The following is a 17,309-nucleotide window of genomic DNA, read 5'->3' on the forward strand; positions in this document are numbered from 1 at the left end:
TGCCAAATACTGCTGACCACCTTCTGTTGGACTTACATTCTCCTGCAGCTAGGAAGCTCAGGTTGCCAAATGCTTTTATCTTCGAAGAGCAACTGAACTGAAGCAGTGCAGAAGATGTTGTACCTCTCCTGTTTTAGTAAAGGTTTCACACCATATGTGTACCTATTTTAGCTGTGGCCCAAGGCTTAAAAAAGGGTGAATGTTCCTGTTCCTAGAGCTTGTGTGAGCCCTCTGGCATCCTTACTCCAAGGATAGCTCACATTTTCATTCTTTCTCTGGCCAGCTCCAAATCTTTAGATTCTGAAGAGAATCTGCAAAGGACAGAAAAAGGAAATGGTATGAGAGCAACCTAGGATCTGAGTTTGTTCACTTAATTGGGTTTCCAGCCACAGCAACTTAGAACCCAAGGCACATGCAGATCTCTTTATGTGATGACAACAATTTCCTTTTTCTAGAAGACAATGCAGATAAAGGAAGCATTTACCCGTGGCCTTTTGTACAACACTGGAACACAATGAGCTTATCCAGTCAGCACCTTCATTTGTTCTCCATGTCCTTAAAGCAGTGATGTGTAGAGGGGCTCCTGCTGCCCACCACTGTGATGCTCTGATGACCATTTCCCCAACACAGCTTCTTCTCTGTGTCCCTGTGGCACCCTGATCAGCCACCTGGGCTGTCCTGTCTGCAGCACATGTGCTGGTCCCACTCAGAAGGACAGTTGAGTCTTACAGGCTGTATTTGTTTTAAGCTCACTTCTGTTTTCAACGCATTTCCTCAATTCCAAAGCTATTTATGCAGAGTGCTGCAAAAACCATCCGGTGCGCTGCTATCCAGGAAATCCGTGGGATTGCTCTCCGAGTCTGTAAGGTTGATAAGCTTCAAGAACAAAGCCTTGGGGCTGGGTGTAGTGGGAGGGGTAGCAAAGGAAGCCTCTTTGGTTTTACAAGAAGTTGCTCTCCCAACCAAGCTCCTGTCTTTTGTTATAGCAAAAGACAAAACCAAACAAACTCAAGTATGTGCGGTGGCTCCACGCTTCCCGTGCTCTTTGTAGATTTTTAGATTGTTAATAGAGGGTTTTTTTACAGTAATGCTTGCAAGCTAACCCACTGTCCATTGAGAGAGCACACAGCATTTCAGGGCAGAGGCTTTCCACCTCAACAGACATGGGAGGCATCAAGGAGAAGAGACTAAAGAAGCTGAGTGGAACTGTGTGGTAGGAGATACAACTTCTTCGCTGTCTTTTAGTGGAGATTAAAATTAAAGTAAATGGGAATAGGGACATGGAGAAAGCAAGAAAAGAAGATGGGTTTGAGTAACGCTACCACAAGGAAAGAAAGTGAATTGGAGCAAGGCATCAGCACACTCGTGGCACACAAGATCCAGTTATGCTGCCGTAAAGAAAGTAGCAAATCCAAGTTTTGTGTTTGTACAACTCTACTCAGCAGAGAAGTGAAACAATTTGTTCTCCTTGCCCATTCAGAAAAGGGAATTCCTGCTGCTTGCTGGAACAATTAAATAAATTAGAACCACCATGCATATATCTCAGTATTCTTAACAGGCAGAAGCATTCATGCTATGTGTAAGATTTATTAGAGGCCTTGAAAGCCACAGGTTTACAGTTTAACCACAAGAGATGTTGTCAGTTTTCAGCATTAGCCTTCTCAGGGGCCTCTGGGGAGACAGCCTGGGAGCATGATGGCACATTTTGGTGCTCTGCTCTTGCAGTAATTTCAGTCAGATACATCTTCGTGCTGAACATACATCACTGTCCTATATTTGATTCTTCATATTGGTGCCAGAAAAGGAAGACACTCCATGCGCTGTTTCCTACCCTCTACTTTCCTTGTAGGTCTAGCTTAGCTTGGACATTTGGATCTGAGGTTGCCTCATCGGTATATACAGAGGAAAGTACCTATTTAATGTAAACCCTGACATTGCTATAATTTAAGTAATATATATGATTATTTACCTGAGAAAGCAGATGAATTCAAGCAGTCATTCTAAATAACTGGAATCTGAAGAGCAAACCATTCTGTGCTGGTGTGGGATTACCTTCCCAAACAGTTCTAGTGAATCAGTAAGAACATTCATTGATAACCCTGAGAGTGGCAGGATCTGGATTCCTGGCCCTTCCTTTCTGCACATCTTCAAGTACCCAGTTGGTACCTTGCCACAACTGGACTCTGTTCTTCAGAGAGTGCTTTTCACTCAGTATCACTCCAGGCCACCTTGGGCAAAGAAACAGCCTTTTAGTTACTGAGCACCCGAGATCAGGTTTATTTCACTGAAGAAAAGAAAACAAATGTATTTCATCATCTCTATTATTTCCCTGCATGCTTTCCTTTCAGAGTTCAGAAAGTCAGTGTTTCCAGCACTCTGTGGGAGATATTTTTGTTAGTTTTTTTAAACTCCAGATTTCCCAACATAAGAACTTGTCCGTTCGTTCTTTATTCAAATCAGTGCCATTAAAATTCTTCTTTTACTTTCACAACTTGTGCCCTTTCCAGAATACTTGAGTCTAGAATGTAATCCACCCTTAAAGCTATGAGATCATCGTGATTAGAATCACCCAAACAATTCCTTGCTTCATTTTAGCAACCAGAATAACGCCCAAACATACGTAAATGAACCAAGAAGGAGCTGAATCAAAGGAGCTGAATCTAACTCCCGTTAGCTACCTTGCAGTGGTTTTTCCTAAGGCACAATTTGTGTGGCCTTTCCTTTGTACTCTCTGATAACACCTGCCAAAATGTCAAGATTACCTGTGCTTGGACTCCAGCCTCCTGCTTTGACAGCTCCATGTGTCTTCCCTGCCATCTGAGCTGTAACTCCACTGATTACAGCTACAGCTCTACAGATGCTGCTTGTATCGAGACAATAGAGAATCCAATGGCAGTCCTGCTGAGAGTTCTCTCCTATTCCTCTGTCAGCAGCTATTTAGCTATTGCTGTTACGTTCTGAGATCATCTTATGAATTGCCACCCTATAAAGTAATTTCCAACTCTCAATCCTTATTAATCTCATTGTATTACGTAGCGTAGTGGCATTTTAATGAATATGATCAAATCTTACACGGTGAGCAATAAAGAAAAAATCATCTTCACTCTGTCTGCTCCATCTACATTGCTTTATAAATACCAAAGCTGCTGAATGACAGGGGTACCTATTCCTAATGAGGCATCAATCACAAACATGTTCAGTGCTATGTGGGGAATGGGCTCATCAGGCACCGTGTCCATTTGAGCCTACCGTGTCCTTTGGGATTGGGATGAGCACCATTCATCCTTCAAGGGGATGCCGTTAACAGATTAAACATCGGGCTTTTTGTCTAACCTTTGGTTTTCCTCTCGTGTTAAATGCTCTGAGAAATACATTCCAAGGTGCACAATGCTTCTATTGGCAGAAATACGTAACCGTGTCACATCAGTTTTGTTAAGTACAGCATTTGGAAGGTTATATAAATGCGGCTTTGTTACCACAAGAAGGGCAGAGCCATCAAGGAGGTGTATTATGAAGAGCGTTACAGCAAATACGCACCATGCAAAGGCTCCGCAGCGTGAGGCCCCACTGCTGCAGTTTTGAATATCATTTTCTATTGTTTTTTTGGCAAACAGTGTGAACTTTTCCTATGGTCTTGAAATTAATGCTCCAAATTCTGTACGTAACACTTGTGAAATCCCGCTGATGTCCAAATTTTCCCTGTGTATTTAACTGGTCACAAAAACAGACACGTGCTGAACTTAAGTAACCACATTAAATAACACGTTCATATCTGAACTTCAAACATGCCCTTCGTTTGGAAGGCAGCTAAAGACGTGCCATATGCTTATGCAATATATGTATCCCAGAGAGGCTACAGAAATGAGCAACCCAATTTTGCATGGAATCCCTATTTCAAGGCGACTTCTCTTCTGTTATTTTTTTGTCTAGACATAGGAAGAACCGTGAAGCAGCCAGTGAACTTCTGATGAGACTGAAGGATAACAGGGACCTCCAGAAGTTTCTTCAGGATTGTCAAGAGGTAAATTATCTCCTTTCAGTGGCAGCATTATTAGCTGCATCCTGCAGAAGAGCATCCTTACCCCCCCACATGCATTTGGAATAGTCAGTATCGGGTCATCCAGTGGTATTTAGTACGGAGTAAACAATTCACAAAACAAAACCAGACACCCGGAACCTTGCAAAAATTAACCTGTTTGTTGTGCAAGCTGATTTTTCTCCAGTTGTGGTATAAGTTAATCACGCAGAATGTGGTGGGATTAGCACTGAACTCTCATACTAAGAATTTTTCTAGAGCTATGGATATAGATCTGGCCCGATCCAGGATATTTCATCAAGTGATTTGTAGAGAACATTAGCCAGAAAAATAGATGCTTAGAAAAAAGGAGAGCAGATGTAATGGGGGTAGTTTGTAATGTGTGATTCACCTGGTAGTTTGCATGTGCTTAAGGCTGTTAAGTACTATGACATTTTAAAAAACAATCCAAAACCAAAAATCCTTTCCAGATTTTCTGGTGGCTCAGCTGGGCTCTTCACTCTGAAAGCAACATTTTACGGTTCAAATCGCCTTGTTCCCAGCGTGAGGAATTAAGTAATTTTTAGGATATTTCCTGCAATACTGGCAGGTACTGAGGATGGCACAGGCCTGTGATGTGTGTTAAAAGCTGGCTGTCCATACCTGAAGCCTGCAAAGAAAGGGGACTGTGGGGAAAGTGCTTTTAACTTCAAGAACTACTGCATTAGCACTATGTTTTAGCCATCCACAGGAGACTGGAAATCACTGCAGTTTGTCTGTCTGGAATTGCCCCATAGCTGGGATTTCATACAAGTAATCACGCAGAGTGATGCTCACAAAGTGGGCAGATGATGTTTACTGCTTGGTTGCCTGGATGCAGTCTGTCTTCCTGCATTGCATAAGCTGAACAGAAACTTGGCTTAAATGTTCCTTCCTTGGTAGTAAAAACATGACAGATTAGCAAAAATTCTGCTGTTATTAGCAACTGCTTCTTCCTTCCTCTGTAACATTTCTAATACAAAAATCCCCCTGGCTCTTCTAGCTCCTGTGTCAATGTGGTGTTCCCCAGGGCCTTTTTTCCCCCCAAAGTCACTGAAAGAAAAAGCAGCACATAAAAGCTCCAGTGTCTGGCTGCCTGAATGCCTTTTCTCTTGATTGTTTTTCTCCAGCCACTGAAGTCTGGATGTCTCGACGGAGCTTTTCAAAGATAGAATGTACAATATTGAAACATTATAAATTTCTCCAAACCTTTCTGAGAGGATATTAGCCACAATCACAATTGAATGCTTGTTTTCTGAGGGAGCAGCCACAATGAGATGTAGGATTTGTAATGGTGGGATTACAAACTGCTTACTGATACCTGCGTTGAGCTGGAGGGACGGGAGCCAGAGGAGCACCTCACCCTTTGCCCTTCCATTACCTCTGACCAGGAAGCTGAGTTAGCGGGCAGATTTGAATCAGTTCTGTTTCACTGAGCAGTGATCCCTCATCTTTTCTGCCTGCTGCATTCAGGGCAGCACTCAGTGCGGGGAGAGGCTGAGTGCTTTCTGCAGTGTACTCCTTCCCTTTGGCAGCTGCCTTCATCAGCAGCTCTCCATGCGGAAGTCTGGCCTCCTGCCCCTCTGTGTCCTGCCCCTGGCTGGAAGCAAGTTGATGAACAGGGTTGGTGGCAGGGAATGCTCAGAACAGCAGCTCAGCCAGTAAATGAGTACCACAAACACTGTTTTAGCAAACTATTGTGTTATTTTTTAAATCTAATCCTGCGCTGAAGATACCAACTTCCAAGGACCGTAGTGGTTTCAAAAACCAGATGTTAATAGTCACCCCTGAAGCGCTTTGTTTGCGCTTCTGTGTTATCAGAAGGAATATAATAGCACTGTGGAAGTCAGAGCTGAGGGCTTTATCGTGGCAGCCACCAGCTGACTGCACGCCTCCATCCATCCACATCTCAGCTGACCCCATCTGCTGAACAGACCATGCTGCCTTTCCTTAGGAAGCACTTTTAAATCCTCAGAAGGCTTAATGCAGAGGCTGAGTGGATGCAAACAATGAAAGATGAGCAGTGCACTTTTCAGTCTATAGCAGCTGTCTTCTGGCTGGAAAGGCAGGAGTAAAGCGCCGTGTTTCAGGCTGCACAGCAATCCTTGATGTAGCCTGTGACTGTTGAGTATCCAGGCAGCCTGTCACCTGTAACCTTTGCAGCCTATGGAGATCGTCATTAACATGAGTATTTTTCTGCATAGACTTGAAAGCAAAATAAAATGAGTTTCTTTGATGAATTTCTTTTTTTCTCCTCCGCACCTAAGAAACAGATTGATCAGTCAGACTCATTGTAAGAAGAAACTGGATGTTGGCTGCGATGATCACTTTCACATTCCATTTGCCCTTGGCCAATGAGCTATTTATAAAGTATTGATTTTTTCCCCCAGTGTTGATCCGAGAATTGCTCTCGTTGTCTTTGTATTTGAGGAAAATCAGAACACAGTCAGCACTGGGTTTTATGTAACAGCAAAAGAAATGTCTTTAGTACCGAGAACCTTGCTGGAGGCCACACAGATAAACAAACACAAGTGTTTATTTAACCCACGTAAAGAAAAGATGGTAGGGGAAAGCTGAAATGTGGTGTGAATTAATGGTCTAAAACCATCTTTATGCCTTAATCTTAAGGCTTTTAATGTGAATAGAGCTACCATGTTTCTTCTCATTCAGTGTTTCCATGGATGATTGGCCACAGGCTTCATGTTATTCTAGAGAGTGACTTTGGCATGTCACTCCATTTGTGTGTACTTTGTGTCCTGGGGAAACCAGTCAGGCTCCACAGGGGCGTGTGGTGACATTCAGGTCATCATCTCAAGTAGCAAACACAATGAATAACGTTGTAAGGGAAGAACAGCATGAACATATGCAGGCCACAAAATAGGACGTGTCCCCACTTCTTTTCCTGTTAAGCTGGCAGGGACCTGTGTGTTTGATTTTGCTCATGATGGAACCGGTTCCTTTCTGTCTGGGTTTGGGGTTGCTTATATGTCAGAGATGGATGTTAATTATTTAAGAGGCGGATCCTTGACTGAATCCTGAATAAAGACAGTCTGTGAGTCCCATGCATTTTGATACTTCGCATTATTTCCTGATACAAATATTGACATGGACACCTGTGTGTTTTCTTTTTCAGCTCTCGCTCTGGATCAATGAGAAGATGCTTACAGCTCAGGATATGTCTTACGATGAGGCAAGGAACCTGCACAGCAAATGGCTGAAGCATCAGGCATTTATGGCAGAACTTGCATCCAACAAAGAATGGCTGGAGAAGATTGAAAAGGTAACTGAAGAATATCCAAATCGTTTCCCTGTCTGTGTCAGAGATGGTTAAGCACAAAGAGGAAGGAGATCTGCTCCTCTGCAGGACTGGACCTTGTATCATGTGTTCAGATAGGTCAAAAAGGGGGTCTTGTTACTGCAGGATAACTATCGTCTCATTTTTTCTCCTTCTAACCCATTTTATTCCTCATCCACTGTAAATATTTTTTTCCAAGACGCATTCACAGAACACATAAAGGCTAAGCTGACAGTTTGACTTCACCTAATCATTCTCACCTGTTAGGAGTTACACCCTTTAATGGTGTAATTAAAAGGCTCACAGCTGACAATCACTGTGTTAATGTTTTCAGGGTCACTGCTAGTAAGTGCTAGTAAGGGCTGTCAGTAGGGTTCACATCAGAGAAATACATCCATTGTTAGCACCACCTGGCTGCAGAGGTGGAAGTATAATGAGAAGGATTTCCAAAGCTAATAGAATCTCCTTACTGATAAACATATATTTGAAGTCCAAGTGTTCTGCTTTCCAAGGGAGAATGTTCTTCTCTGACACTAGCTTAAGCACATGGTAATTGCTGTGAACCACTGACATATCCCCCTTAAGTTACATAGCTCTGTTTTCATGACATAAGTTCCCTCTCCCAGCATTACATGGGATCTCCCTTGGTGAGGTGCCCCAGGGAAGGCAGGTGGCAGCTTATACAGCTGCAGCTCCCATTCTGTCACACAGGTGTGCGGGGCAGCCCATCCCACTCCAGTCCAGGCAGCATCCCTGGAAGTTCCACAGAGGAACATGAGTAGTCAGGACAAGAAAAGAGGTGTTGCTTGACCTTCCTATTACCAAAAAGCTCTCTATCTTCCTTGCAACAGAAGGATGTGGGAGATGTTGTTCTGGAAAGAGTCATTGGATAATTGGAGATAGAAAGTGAGTGGTTGATGTTGCCAGCAGATGAAGAATTGGGAAGGCTTGCTAATTGGAATAATTTCACTAGCCGTCTGCGAGTGCTCCTGAAGAGAAACCATTTTGTTTGCTCTTTGCTTTGCAGGAGGGAATGCAGCTCATTGCAGAGAAACCAGAGACTGAAGCTGTAGTGAAAGAAAAGCTAATAGGGCTTCATCAAATGTGGGAAGAGCTTGAATCCACCACTCAGACCAAGGCTCAGCGTCTCTTTGATGCAAACAAGGCAGAGCTTTTTACCCAGAGCTGTGCTGATCTGGATAAGTGGCTGAATGGTTTGGAGAGCCAAATTCAGTCGGACGACTATGGAAAAGACCTCACCAGTGTCAACATCCTATTGAAGAAACAGCAGGTAATGAAAGCACAGGTTACAGAGCAGGCACTGAGTGTCTACCTGCACTCAGAGGAGGGGGTGGGAGATCCTTTCGCTTTAGAAAAAAAATCTTTTCTTTCTCCATTTATCTTTAAGAAAAAGCAAAAACAAATCAGCCATAAATTTCTTGATGCAATCACTCCCTTGTACTTCCTTCCCTCCCCACGTTAATATCTCTCCTCTGTTTCCCGTGGTAGTCCTCCAGTCACCATTGTCTGCATGCTACCCAGATGCATCCAGTGCTGGTTGCTCCCTGGTTTCTTGCAGTAAAGACAGTGAGGACAGCAGGGAACAATGAGGCTCTCATCTGCAATTAGTGATGCTCTGAAGTTGTTCAGTGTAACTTGTGAACAACTGATAGAAGTGATTTATCTGCGCCCTGTTGGCCAGATTTGCACAAACAGGCATAACAGGAATACTGGCAGGTGGCTGCACTTGTGAAAGAGTGAATTTGTGTTTAAAGCTTGCACTTTGCAACAGGAATACTACAGTGATTATGAATATGATAAATCCTTACCAGTATCTGTTCTTTCTTCTCATGAAGCTGTTGACATGCCATAGTTTTGTAAGTTGCCTTTACCCTGTTTTTGGAGTCTATTTGCCATGTTTCTGTTTTAGATGCTAGAGAATCAAATGGATGTACGTAAGAAGGAGATAGAAGAGCTACAAAGCCAGGCACGGGCTCTAAGTCAAGAAGGGAAGAGTACAGATGAAGTAGATGGTAAACGCCTTACTGTTGAAAAGAAGTTTTTGGAGTTGTTGGAACCTTTGAATGAAAGGAAAGCAAACCTGCTGGCCTCCAAGGAAATCCACCAGTTCAACCGGGACGTAGAAGATGAAATTGTAAGTACAAAAGAAGTCTCGTTCCCCAGACACTAGGAGAAACTCACATCATTCGCAGAGCTTAGGATAAACCTTTCAGTCATGTCTCAATAGCATGTTACAGTAATTCTGCCTTTTGCACCCATAACACTCTCTGTTGTTCTATGTGTATCTGGGGCTGCATTAAATCAGACATGCTCTTTTTCTCTTGCTTTCAGTTGTGGGTTGGAGAGAGGATGCCTATAGCAACATCTACTGATCACGGACACAACCTCCAGACCGTGCAGCTACTGATAAAGAAGAATCAGGTAGGTGCTGTCAGGGCTCCCTTCCCATTACTTCTCCTTAGCGCTGGCAAGTTGAGTAAAGAAAGGCCTGGGGCAAAATTATGGATGCTTCAGTGGTGGTGTGACTGTGGCATATTCCAGTACACTCCTGATGGTCAGAGCCCCGGTTTAACCCCAGGATATGAGGGCATGTGTTTTGCTGCCCCTCGAAAGGTGAGACTCCTGACCAGCATTTCTTTTCTTATTTGTCTGCATTTCTCCTTTATAGACACTTCAGAAAGAAATCCAAGGACATCAGCCTCGTATTGATGATATTTTTGAGAGGAGTCAAAACATTATCACAGACAGTAGCCCTAATGCTGAAGCCATTCAACAGAGACTTGCAGACTTGAAGCAGCTGTGGAACCTCCTAATCGAGGAGACAGAGAAACGCCACAAGCGCCTGGAGGAGTCTCACCGGGCACAGCAGTACTACTTCGATGCTGCTGAGGCTGAGGCCTGGATGAGTGAGCAAGAGCTTTACATGATGTCAGAAGAGAAAGCTAAGGTGAGCGGCTCCACTGTGACACTAGTTTGATTTTAATTGCTTAGCTACAGGGGGACAGGTGACATTATTTAATATGTCACTAATATAACAGTAACATAAACAAACCTATTTCCCTTCTGAAAGCTCAAGCAATCATCTCAGATAGTGTGGATGATAGGTCTTGGTGCAGAGTCTGTAAAGCAGCCTCAGACTGTGCATGGTGACTGTGTGCTTTCCTGTACTGTAAAGTGAGATTTACCAGTGCAGTCCTGTTAGATCAAGATTTCTATCAGTTCTGAGTCACTGGGAACAGCAGGTTGCAGCTCTCTGTGAAGCTGGCCTGGTGTTCAGTCAGTGGATGCCACAGCTGTTGGTCTGTGGCACAGTGAAATCAAAACAGCATCAGGCCGTACCAAACTAATTGAACTCCTATTTTCCAGTAGTGTGGCAGGTACATAAATGTGCTGTGTTTGTTTATTTGATAGAATAAAATCCAGCTTAGTATTTGCATAGCACATTTATATTTAAGTCATTTATATTTAAGCAAGGCAAATGGAAAGGATTATTTATGTCAGTAACTGAGAACAAAACATGTTTTCATGAAGAGGCTTATGGACAATATTAATTAACATTGAGAGCTGTTTTTTTATTTTGGGGTCCTTTTTTTTCTTTCCAACACACCAGAAGTTTTTAGTAGAATGCTTGCAAATGCTTTGGAAGACATGAAGTCTTTGGTGGAGAACCCTTTGGCATGAGCTCATTAGGATTTCTTGTCTTAGTCCCAGCTGTAGTTGGAAAGCCTGACCAGTGAGGTACCTCAAACTGTTCCACTCTTCTGAGCTCTGCACAATTGCTGATGCTGTGTAAACACACAAAGAACTTCGCAGAAGAAGAAATGGAACGTGCTCAATTTGCAGCTGATGTGGTTTTGTTCTGCATCCCAGAGGAGCTGTTGCAATTCATTCCTTTTTACTCATCATTTTGCTTTCTGTGTCCACCACTTAACTGAGAACTCAGTTGTTAGCTTACAACCATCAGAAGTTTGGAGCAGTTCTTTATAAATCTTTGTGGCTGCTGCTCATACAACAGAACGATCTTGCTACGCAGAGTCTTTCACTGGAGTGGGGAGAACGGACCTTCATTTTCTGTCACCATTACAGGATGAACAGAGTGCAGTGTCCATGTTGAAGAAACACCAGATTTTGGAACAGGCTGTGGAAGACTATGCTGAGACTGTGCACCAGCTTTCGAAGACCAGCAGAACTTTGGTGGCAGATAATCATCCTGAAAGGTATGAAATACCATTTATTAATTGCATCATGAGTTTTGTTTAGTAGTTCAGTCACTTCACTGGCTAATTCTGATGCACAAAGACTACAATAAAGAGTAGATCACTCTGGAATCTGTCCAGAAGAAGCTGAGTTGAGTTTTATTCAGTTCAAGAGACATGTTGGACCAACCAGAGTCTGCCAGCTCTGCTGAAATGTATGAAAGTACAGCAGTCCTGAGAGACAAGGATCCATCTTCACTCTTTCAGCCAGGTTTATATCCAGGTCATAGGGTGACTGCTATTTGTCCTTCTGTCTTAGGAGAATGCTCCCCAAGATCTAATTCTTCTATTTAAGATTGCAGAAGAATCAGAATGGAGTCATATGTTTTAAACATGGGCATAGTGACATCTTGGCTTTGGTTAATTTGTCTCAGCATTCATAAATAACTTTCCTTGTGGGAGAATTCAAGAAGATGAAGAGCTGTTTTGTTCCAAGAGCTGCAGCTAAGCAAACAGAATCCTCCATTGGCTTTCACTGTGAGGCTGATTTGATGATGAGGCTGATGTGTTTCACTGCCCTGGCTGTGCAGATAGGAAGATAGAACAATCTTAGCAAAAATACTCTCCGCCCCCGGTAAAGGTTGTTATTTAACTCAAAAGCACTCTCTTGTGGTCGTCAGAATTTCTAATGAGAGTGGATTTCCTGGCTGGGCTGGCTGAGTATTGTAATACCAGAATCATCTTTACATGGAGGCAGGGAGGCCCCTATATGGCTCATGAAAATAAGTGAAAAGATAAGGCAAATGGAAACATAAATCGCTTTTGGAAATGCTGAGCTTTAGGAGTAAAAAACCCATCAGTGCTTCTGAGCATTGGAGCAGAATTCAAATAAAAATGAAATGTTCCTTGCCTCAGCAGCTCAAATCCTGCTTATCGTTATAGGAAAAAACTCTGGGGTAATCTGTGGTGAACCACTCTGGTTCCCATCTTGGTTCCTAGTTTTACTCTTTTTAGCCAACAGGCCTAGATGAACATGGGGCAGAAGGAGTTCCAGCTAGTGCAGTCAGCTGTTCCAGCAGAGGATCGATCCAGGGTGTCGGAGCAAAGTTTCTGAATACAACAGGCACATTTTCTGGGTGTTAAACTCCCAACAGTGTATTTTTTACCTTCATTTTGTGTTTTCTTGTTATTTGTAAGGGACAGTGAGGACTCGGTGTTCTTTGTTTTTGGGTTGTTTTTTTCAGTGAGCGTATCAGCATGCGCCAGTCCAAAGTGGATAAGCTGTATGCAGGCCTGAAGGATCTAGCAGAAGAGAGAAGGGGCAAACTGGATGAGAGACACAGGCTGTTCCAGCTGAACAGGGAGGTGGATGACCTGGAGCAGTGGATTGCTGAAAGAGAGGTGGTGGCAGGATCCCATGAGCTGGGACAGGATTATGAACATGTAACGGTACGTTGTGTGGATATGGCTGCAGGTTTACCCTTTTTTTTGTGCATGCAGCAAAGAAGCAGATTGTCCATATCACTGGTTTGAATGGTTTGCTCTGATCGCTTTGTGATTCTGACCTTGCATCAATCTGTTTCCTTCTGTTTCAGATGCTACAGGAGCGATTCCGAGAATTTGCCCGAGACACTGGAAACATCGGACAGGAGCGTGTGGATACTGTCAACCACATGGCTGATGAGCTCATCAACTCTGGACATTCAGATGCTGCCACAATTGCAGAGTGGAAGGATGGTCTCAATGAGGCCTGGGCTGATCTCCTGGAGCTCATTGACACGAGAACGCAAATTCTTGCAGCCTCTTATGAACTGCACAAATTTTACCACGATGCCAAGGAAATCTTAGGGCGCATTCAAGACAAACACAAGAAACTGCCAGAAGAGCTTGGTAGAGACCAAAACACGGTGGAAACACTACAGAGAATGCACACGACGTTTGAACACGATATCCAGGCGCTCGGCACACAGGTGTGTACCAAGTAATATGGTAAAAGTAAAGTGGATACAGACACTTGAGCTGCAGAGTGATTCCACTGCACTTGGCCCCAGAGGCAGAGTGCTGGCAGCTGCTTTCCAAGTGCATTCCTAGAGGAATTGTTTCTTATGCATCATTATCTTATCTGTTTTTCTACTTCTCTGTCATTGCACTAGGTTAATTAGTTTCTCTAAAACAGAAATCCATGGATTTCTGGACAGATAGTTGCCTCTTGCTGATTTTTCCTTCTCCTGCTGTTTGGAGAAGCAGTCATAAAAGCAAAGAATTTAGCAAAGCACTGTCATGTCACCTGCCAGTCTCAGCCTGCTGTGTTCACAGGAATAGAGGGTGGATATAGGGGCATGAGGATAACACACCTGAGCTCCTCAGAAGGCCTTTTTCTGATTGCCCCAAGCAGCTGCAGCATTAGCATGGCACCAAGTTGCTGGTGCAATAGGAAAATAAATAGCTTACTCTCAAAGACAAACGTTCATCTGACTCAGGATATTGTCTCTTTAGCCATTATCTGAAAGTCATTGAAGAGATATTAACTCTGTCAAGAGTTCTTAATATAAAGAGGTAACGTGAAATGGTTTTCAGGCTTCTTTGTTTTGACTGTTGTTCTTGGATATTATTCAAAGAAGTTGTGCTGGAGGCCACCTTAGGTTCACTTACTCCTTATGCCATGTTCACCTTGGCGAACACAAGCCACAGCTGGATGCCCATGGTAGAAAGAAGGAAGGATATGTGGGGAGGCAGAAGCAAATATAAAGAGAAAAGCAAACCACAGCAACAAGACACAGCACCACCGACTGAATAAACATCCACACTCCCCTGCTGGGTTCTTCTCCATTTTCTTTTCTGAGAGGCAGAGAAAGTCTGTATCCCTACAGAGAACCTTTCTGACTTGGTTATGAGTTTGTGCTTTTGGATGTGAATATTGTTTTTTTTATGATGCTTCTTAACAGCGTTCTGCAGAGATTTCGAGCGCGCAGTCCAAGCAAAGGTTTTGAAAAGCAGCCAAACTTGATCTAATTCTTTGTCTTACAAAGCCAAGGTATGATAAATAGAAGAAGGCAGCTGTTCATCCAACACACTCAGGATTCTAAACCTAAAAAATAATGTTCAACTGCCAGAATGAGAATTCGAGAGAGGAACCATATGTTTAAGAAATGGCGGAATTAAGGCTGGCTGCGCTTATCCCTGTAGGATGGAAAAGATGGCGTTTATGGCTGAGCTGCCTGCCAGTTCTCAGTTATGTTGCAATATATGTGGTTGTTTACACTAGAATAAAGGAGGTGTAGTGACTGTTGGATTTTTCAAGTGTGGGAGACGTTCACAAAATACCAAGCAATAGCATTGGGTGTCCCCAGAGAGTGTGAGAGGAAGAAAACTTGACTAGGAAATAGTTCCCTTTTGCCCTGGAATTTAACAGTCACTTTATATTGGCACCCAGTTCTACACAAAGTTCAGGCAGTGTCATATGTTTGTTGTTCTGGGGGCTCATTGACCCAACAGTCTTCTCCAGTAAACGTTCTTGTAGGGGTACACCAACTTAATAATAAAATAAGCCTTTCTATATTGACAGACCATATATATTGGCAAGGACTTCAGAAGGCAATTCAGATTATGAATTAGCAGCTGAAATGCTCCCATGTGTGTGACTCACAACTGCCTAAGTGCTGACACATTTGTATCTTGTAAACACACACCAGGTAAGACAGCTCCAGGAGGATGCTGCGCGCCTGCAGGCTGCCTACGCTGGAGACAAAGCTGATGACATCCAGAAGAGGGAAAACGAGGTCCTGGAAGCATGGAAGGCGCTGTTGGATGCATGTGAGGGCCGCAGGGTTAGGCTGGTGGACACAGGAGACAAATTCCGTTTCTTCAGCATGGTTCGGGATCTCATGCTTTGGATGGAAGATGTTATCCGGCAGATTGAAGCCCAGGAAAAGCCAAGGTAATGTGAAGCATCTTGTGTGATACCACATGAAAGATAAGGCTGAGGGTCAGTGTCACTGAGCCAGAGGCTGGCAAAACATGGTGGTGTGCTGGCAGCTTGCTCCTGAGTTCTGCTGCCAGCAGAGGTGGGGGGGGGCGGGGGGACTGAAGTAATTGCAATGGAAAATCATGTTCGAAGAGGTTGTTAGCAGCCTTTCCTCAGGATCAGCAGCGTTCTGGGGCCAATCAGATGTCAGACAATCAAATCCTGTTTTCTAGACTACACAGACAACCCATGAATTAAATTCTGTACTGTACCATTCTGGGTTAGAAGATTATTTGAAAACATAACTGCTCTTATGTCTGACATACGTGTTTCTGAACCACGTATTGACTATTCTAGGGATGTTTCATCTGTTGAACTACTAATGAACAATCACCAGGGTATCAAAGCAGAAATCGATGCCCGAAATGACAGCTTTACTACCTGCATCGAGCTCGGCAAATCTCTTCTGGCAAGAAAGCACTACGCATCAGAGGAGGTATTGTGCTCACTGAATGTGTAACAACTGCAGTGCTGATGGCATATAGGTTCTATTTCAGCTAGAGAAACTCTCATTGTGTCATCTGTGGATTAATAATGCATGTTTATAATGCCATGCATTACTTCAAGGACCATTGCACTTAGCTGCTAATGTGAAATCAGTGTGTGATTTAATGCTGTGCATTCGTGTTGGGAAGCAGGAATGACAGCTAATGCAAGGAAATGCAGGAAGCTGCTGCGTTCAGGTCTGAAGGGAGACATCTTTGGGATGGCCATGCTTGGAAGGGTGTTTCCTTTGAGCGAGAGCAGAGATAACTCTGAAGCTGCCTGAATTTTGAAGGGACCTGCTAGGGAGGGGAGTAGGAAAATGTTTAGCAGCCTAAGACCTTAATTTGTTTTCTGATCTGAGTAGACCAAAGAATAGCGCTTAAATCTTATTTCTTCCTGCCTTCCTTTGGCCAAAGGAGGGCAGCCACTGGTTGTAAGACACTACCCATACAGGAAGGTGATATTTTCTGTGTCTGCATTGTACATAAGAGCTGCAGAGGAACTAGGAGGTTTTGCTGGCCAGTATTCACCCTGAGAATAATATGGGGCTTTGGCGCAGGGAGCTCAAGGCTTTTAATAGCAGTCAGAGGCAACACATTTTGCATTATTTCCTAGACAAAAGATGGAAAATACAGTATGTGTTCACAATATTTGTTTGTCCATTATGCTCTTCTTACCAAATAATCTTGATACTGTAGTTGTTAATAAATGCTGAATGCAGATGTGATATTTCAGTACAATCTTTACGTTTATTTCTACTTCAGAACTAAAGAAAGCTGTTACATTCATACTCAAGTCATTTCCTGACAAACTAGTGCCGTGTTTCCTTTCACTAAACCACAGTGTCCTCTGCTTGTGGTAACAGCTCACATGTTGTGGTGGGGTGAATGTGATGCCTGATGCTTATGTAACAGTCCTGCATTCTCCTCTTAAATCCAGATCAAGGAAAAGCTACTGCAGCTGACAGAAAAAAGAAAAGAAATGATTGACAAGTGGGAAGACCGATGGGAGTGGCTGAGACTGAGTAAGGACGTCCTTGGATTTTTCTTGACAGGGCCATATCTAACCCTGTAGCCTTCATCGTGCTTGGTAGGCAGGCCAGTCTGAGGAATAAACCAGCAGATAACAGAATTCCTGCTCTGAGTTTACTCGGTTACAGCAGATTAGAGTCAAAAAGAAACACTGAAACTAGAATTTAAAATAGTTTGTAGAAGATATGAACTTCACTTTTGT

At 43.3% G+C, this 17,309-nt stretch overlaps 1 protein-coding gene across 10 annotated transcripts in view; it reads left to right on the plus strand.

Moving 5' to 3' along the window:
* Window positions 1–17,309, plus strand: part of SPTBN1 (spectrin beta, non-erythrocytic 1) — a 149,779-nt gene that overhangs the window by 119,984 nt on the left and 12,486 nt on the right. For all 10 annotated transcript variants that reach the window (XM_085542530.1, XM_085542535.1, XM_015856705.2 and 7 more), the window contains 12 exons: window positions 3,931–4,021; window positions 7,188–7,334; window positions 8,377–8,640; window positions 9,280–9,504; window positions 9,702–9,791; window positions 10,039–10,317; window positions 11,457–11,587; window positions 12,811–13,015; window positions 13,162–13,536; window positions 15,259–15,503; window positions 15,888–16,026; window positions 17,016–17,100. In XM_085542530.1, coding sequence (XP_085398656.1) covers window positions 3,931–4,021; window positions 7,188–7,334; window positions 8,377–8,640; window positions 9,280–9,504; window positions 9,702–9,791; window positions 10,039–10,317; window positions 11,457–11,587; window positions 12,811–13,015; window positions 13,162–13,536; window positions 15,259–15,503; window positions 15,888–16,026; window positions 17,016–17,100 — 2,276 coding nt within the window. The remainder of the gene's footprint in view (window positions 1–3,930; window positions 4,022–7,187; window positions 7,335–8,376; window positions 8,641–9,279; window positions 9,505–9,701; window positions 9,792–10,038; window positions 10,318–11,456; window positions 11,588–12,810; window positions 13,016–13,161; window positions 13,537–15,258; window positions 15,504–15,887; window positions 16,027–17,015; window positions 17,101–17,309) is intronic.

This window comes from Coturnix japonica, chromosome 3 (genome assembly GCF_054131305.1).
Source record: "Coturnix japonica strain WE chromosome 3, WE-NBRP24, whole genome shotgun sequence".
Taxonomy (NCBI): domain Eukaryota; kingdom Metazoa; phylum Chordata; class Aves; order Galliformes; family Phasianidae; genus Coturnix; species Coturnix japonica.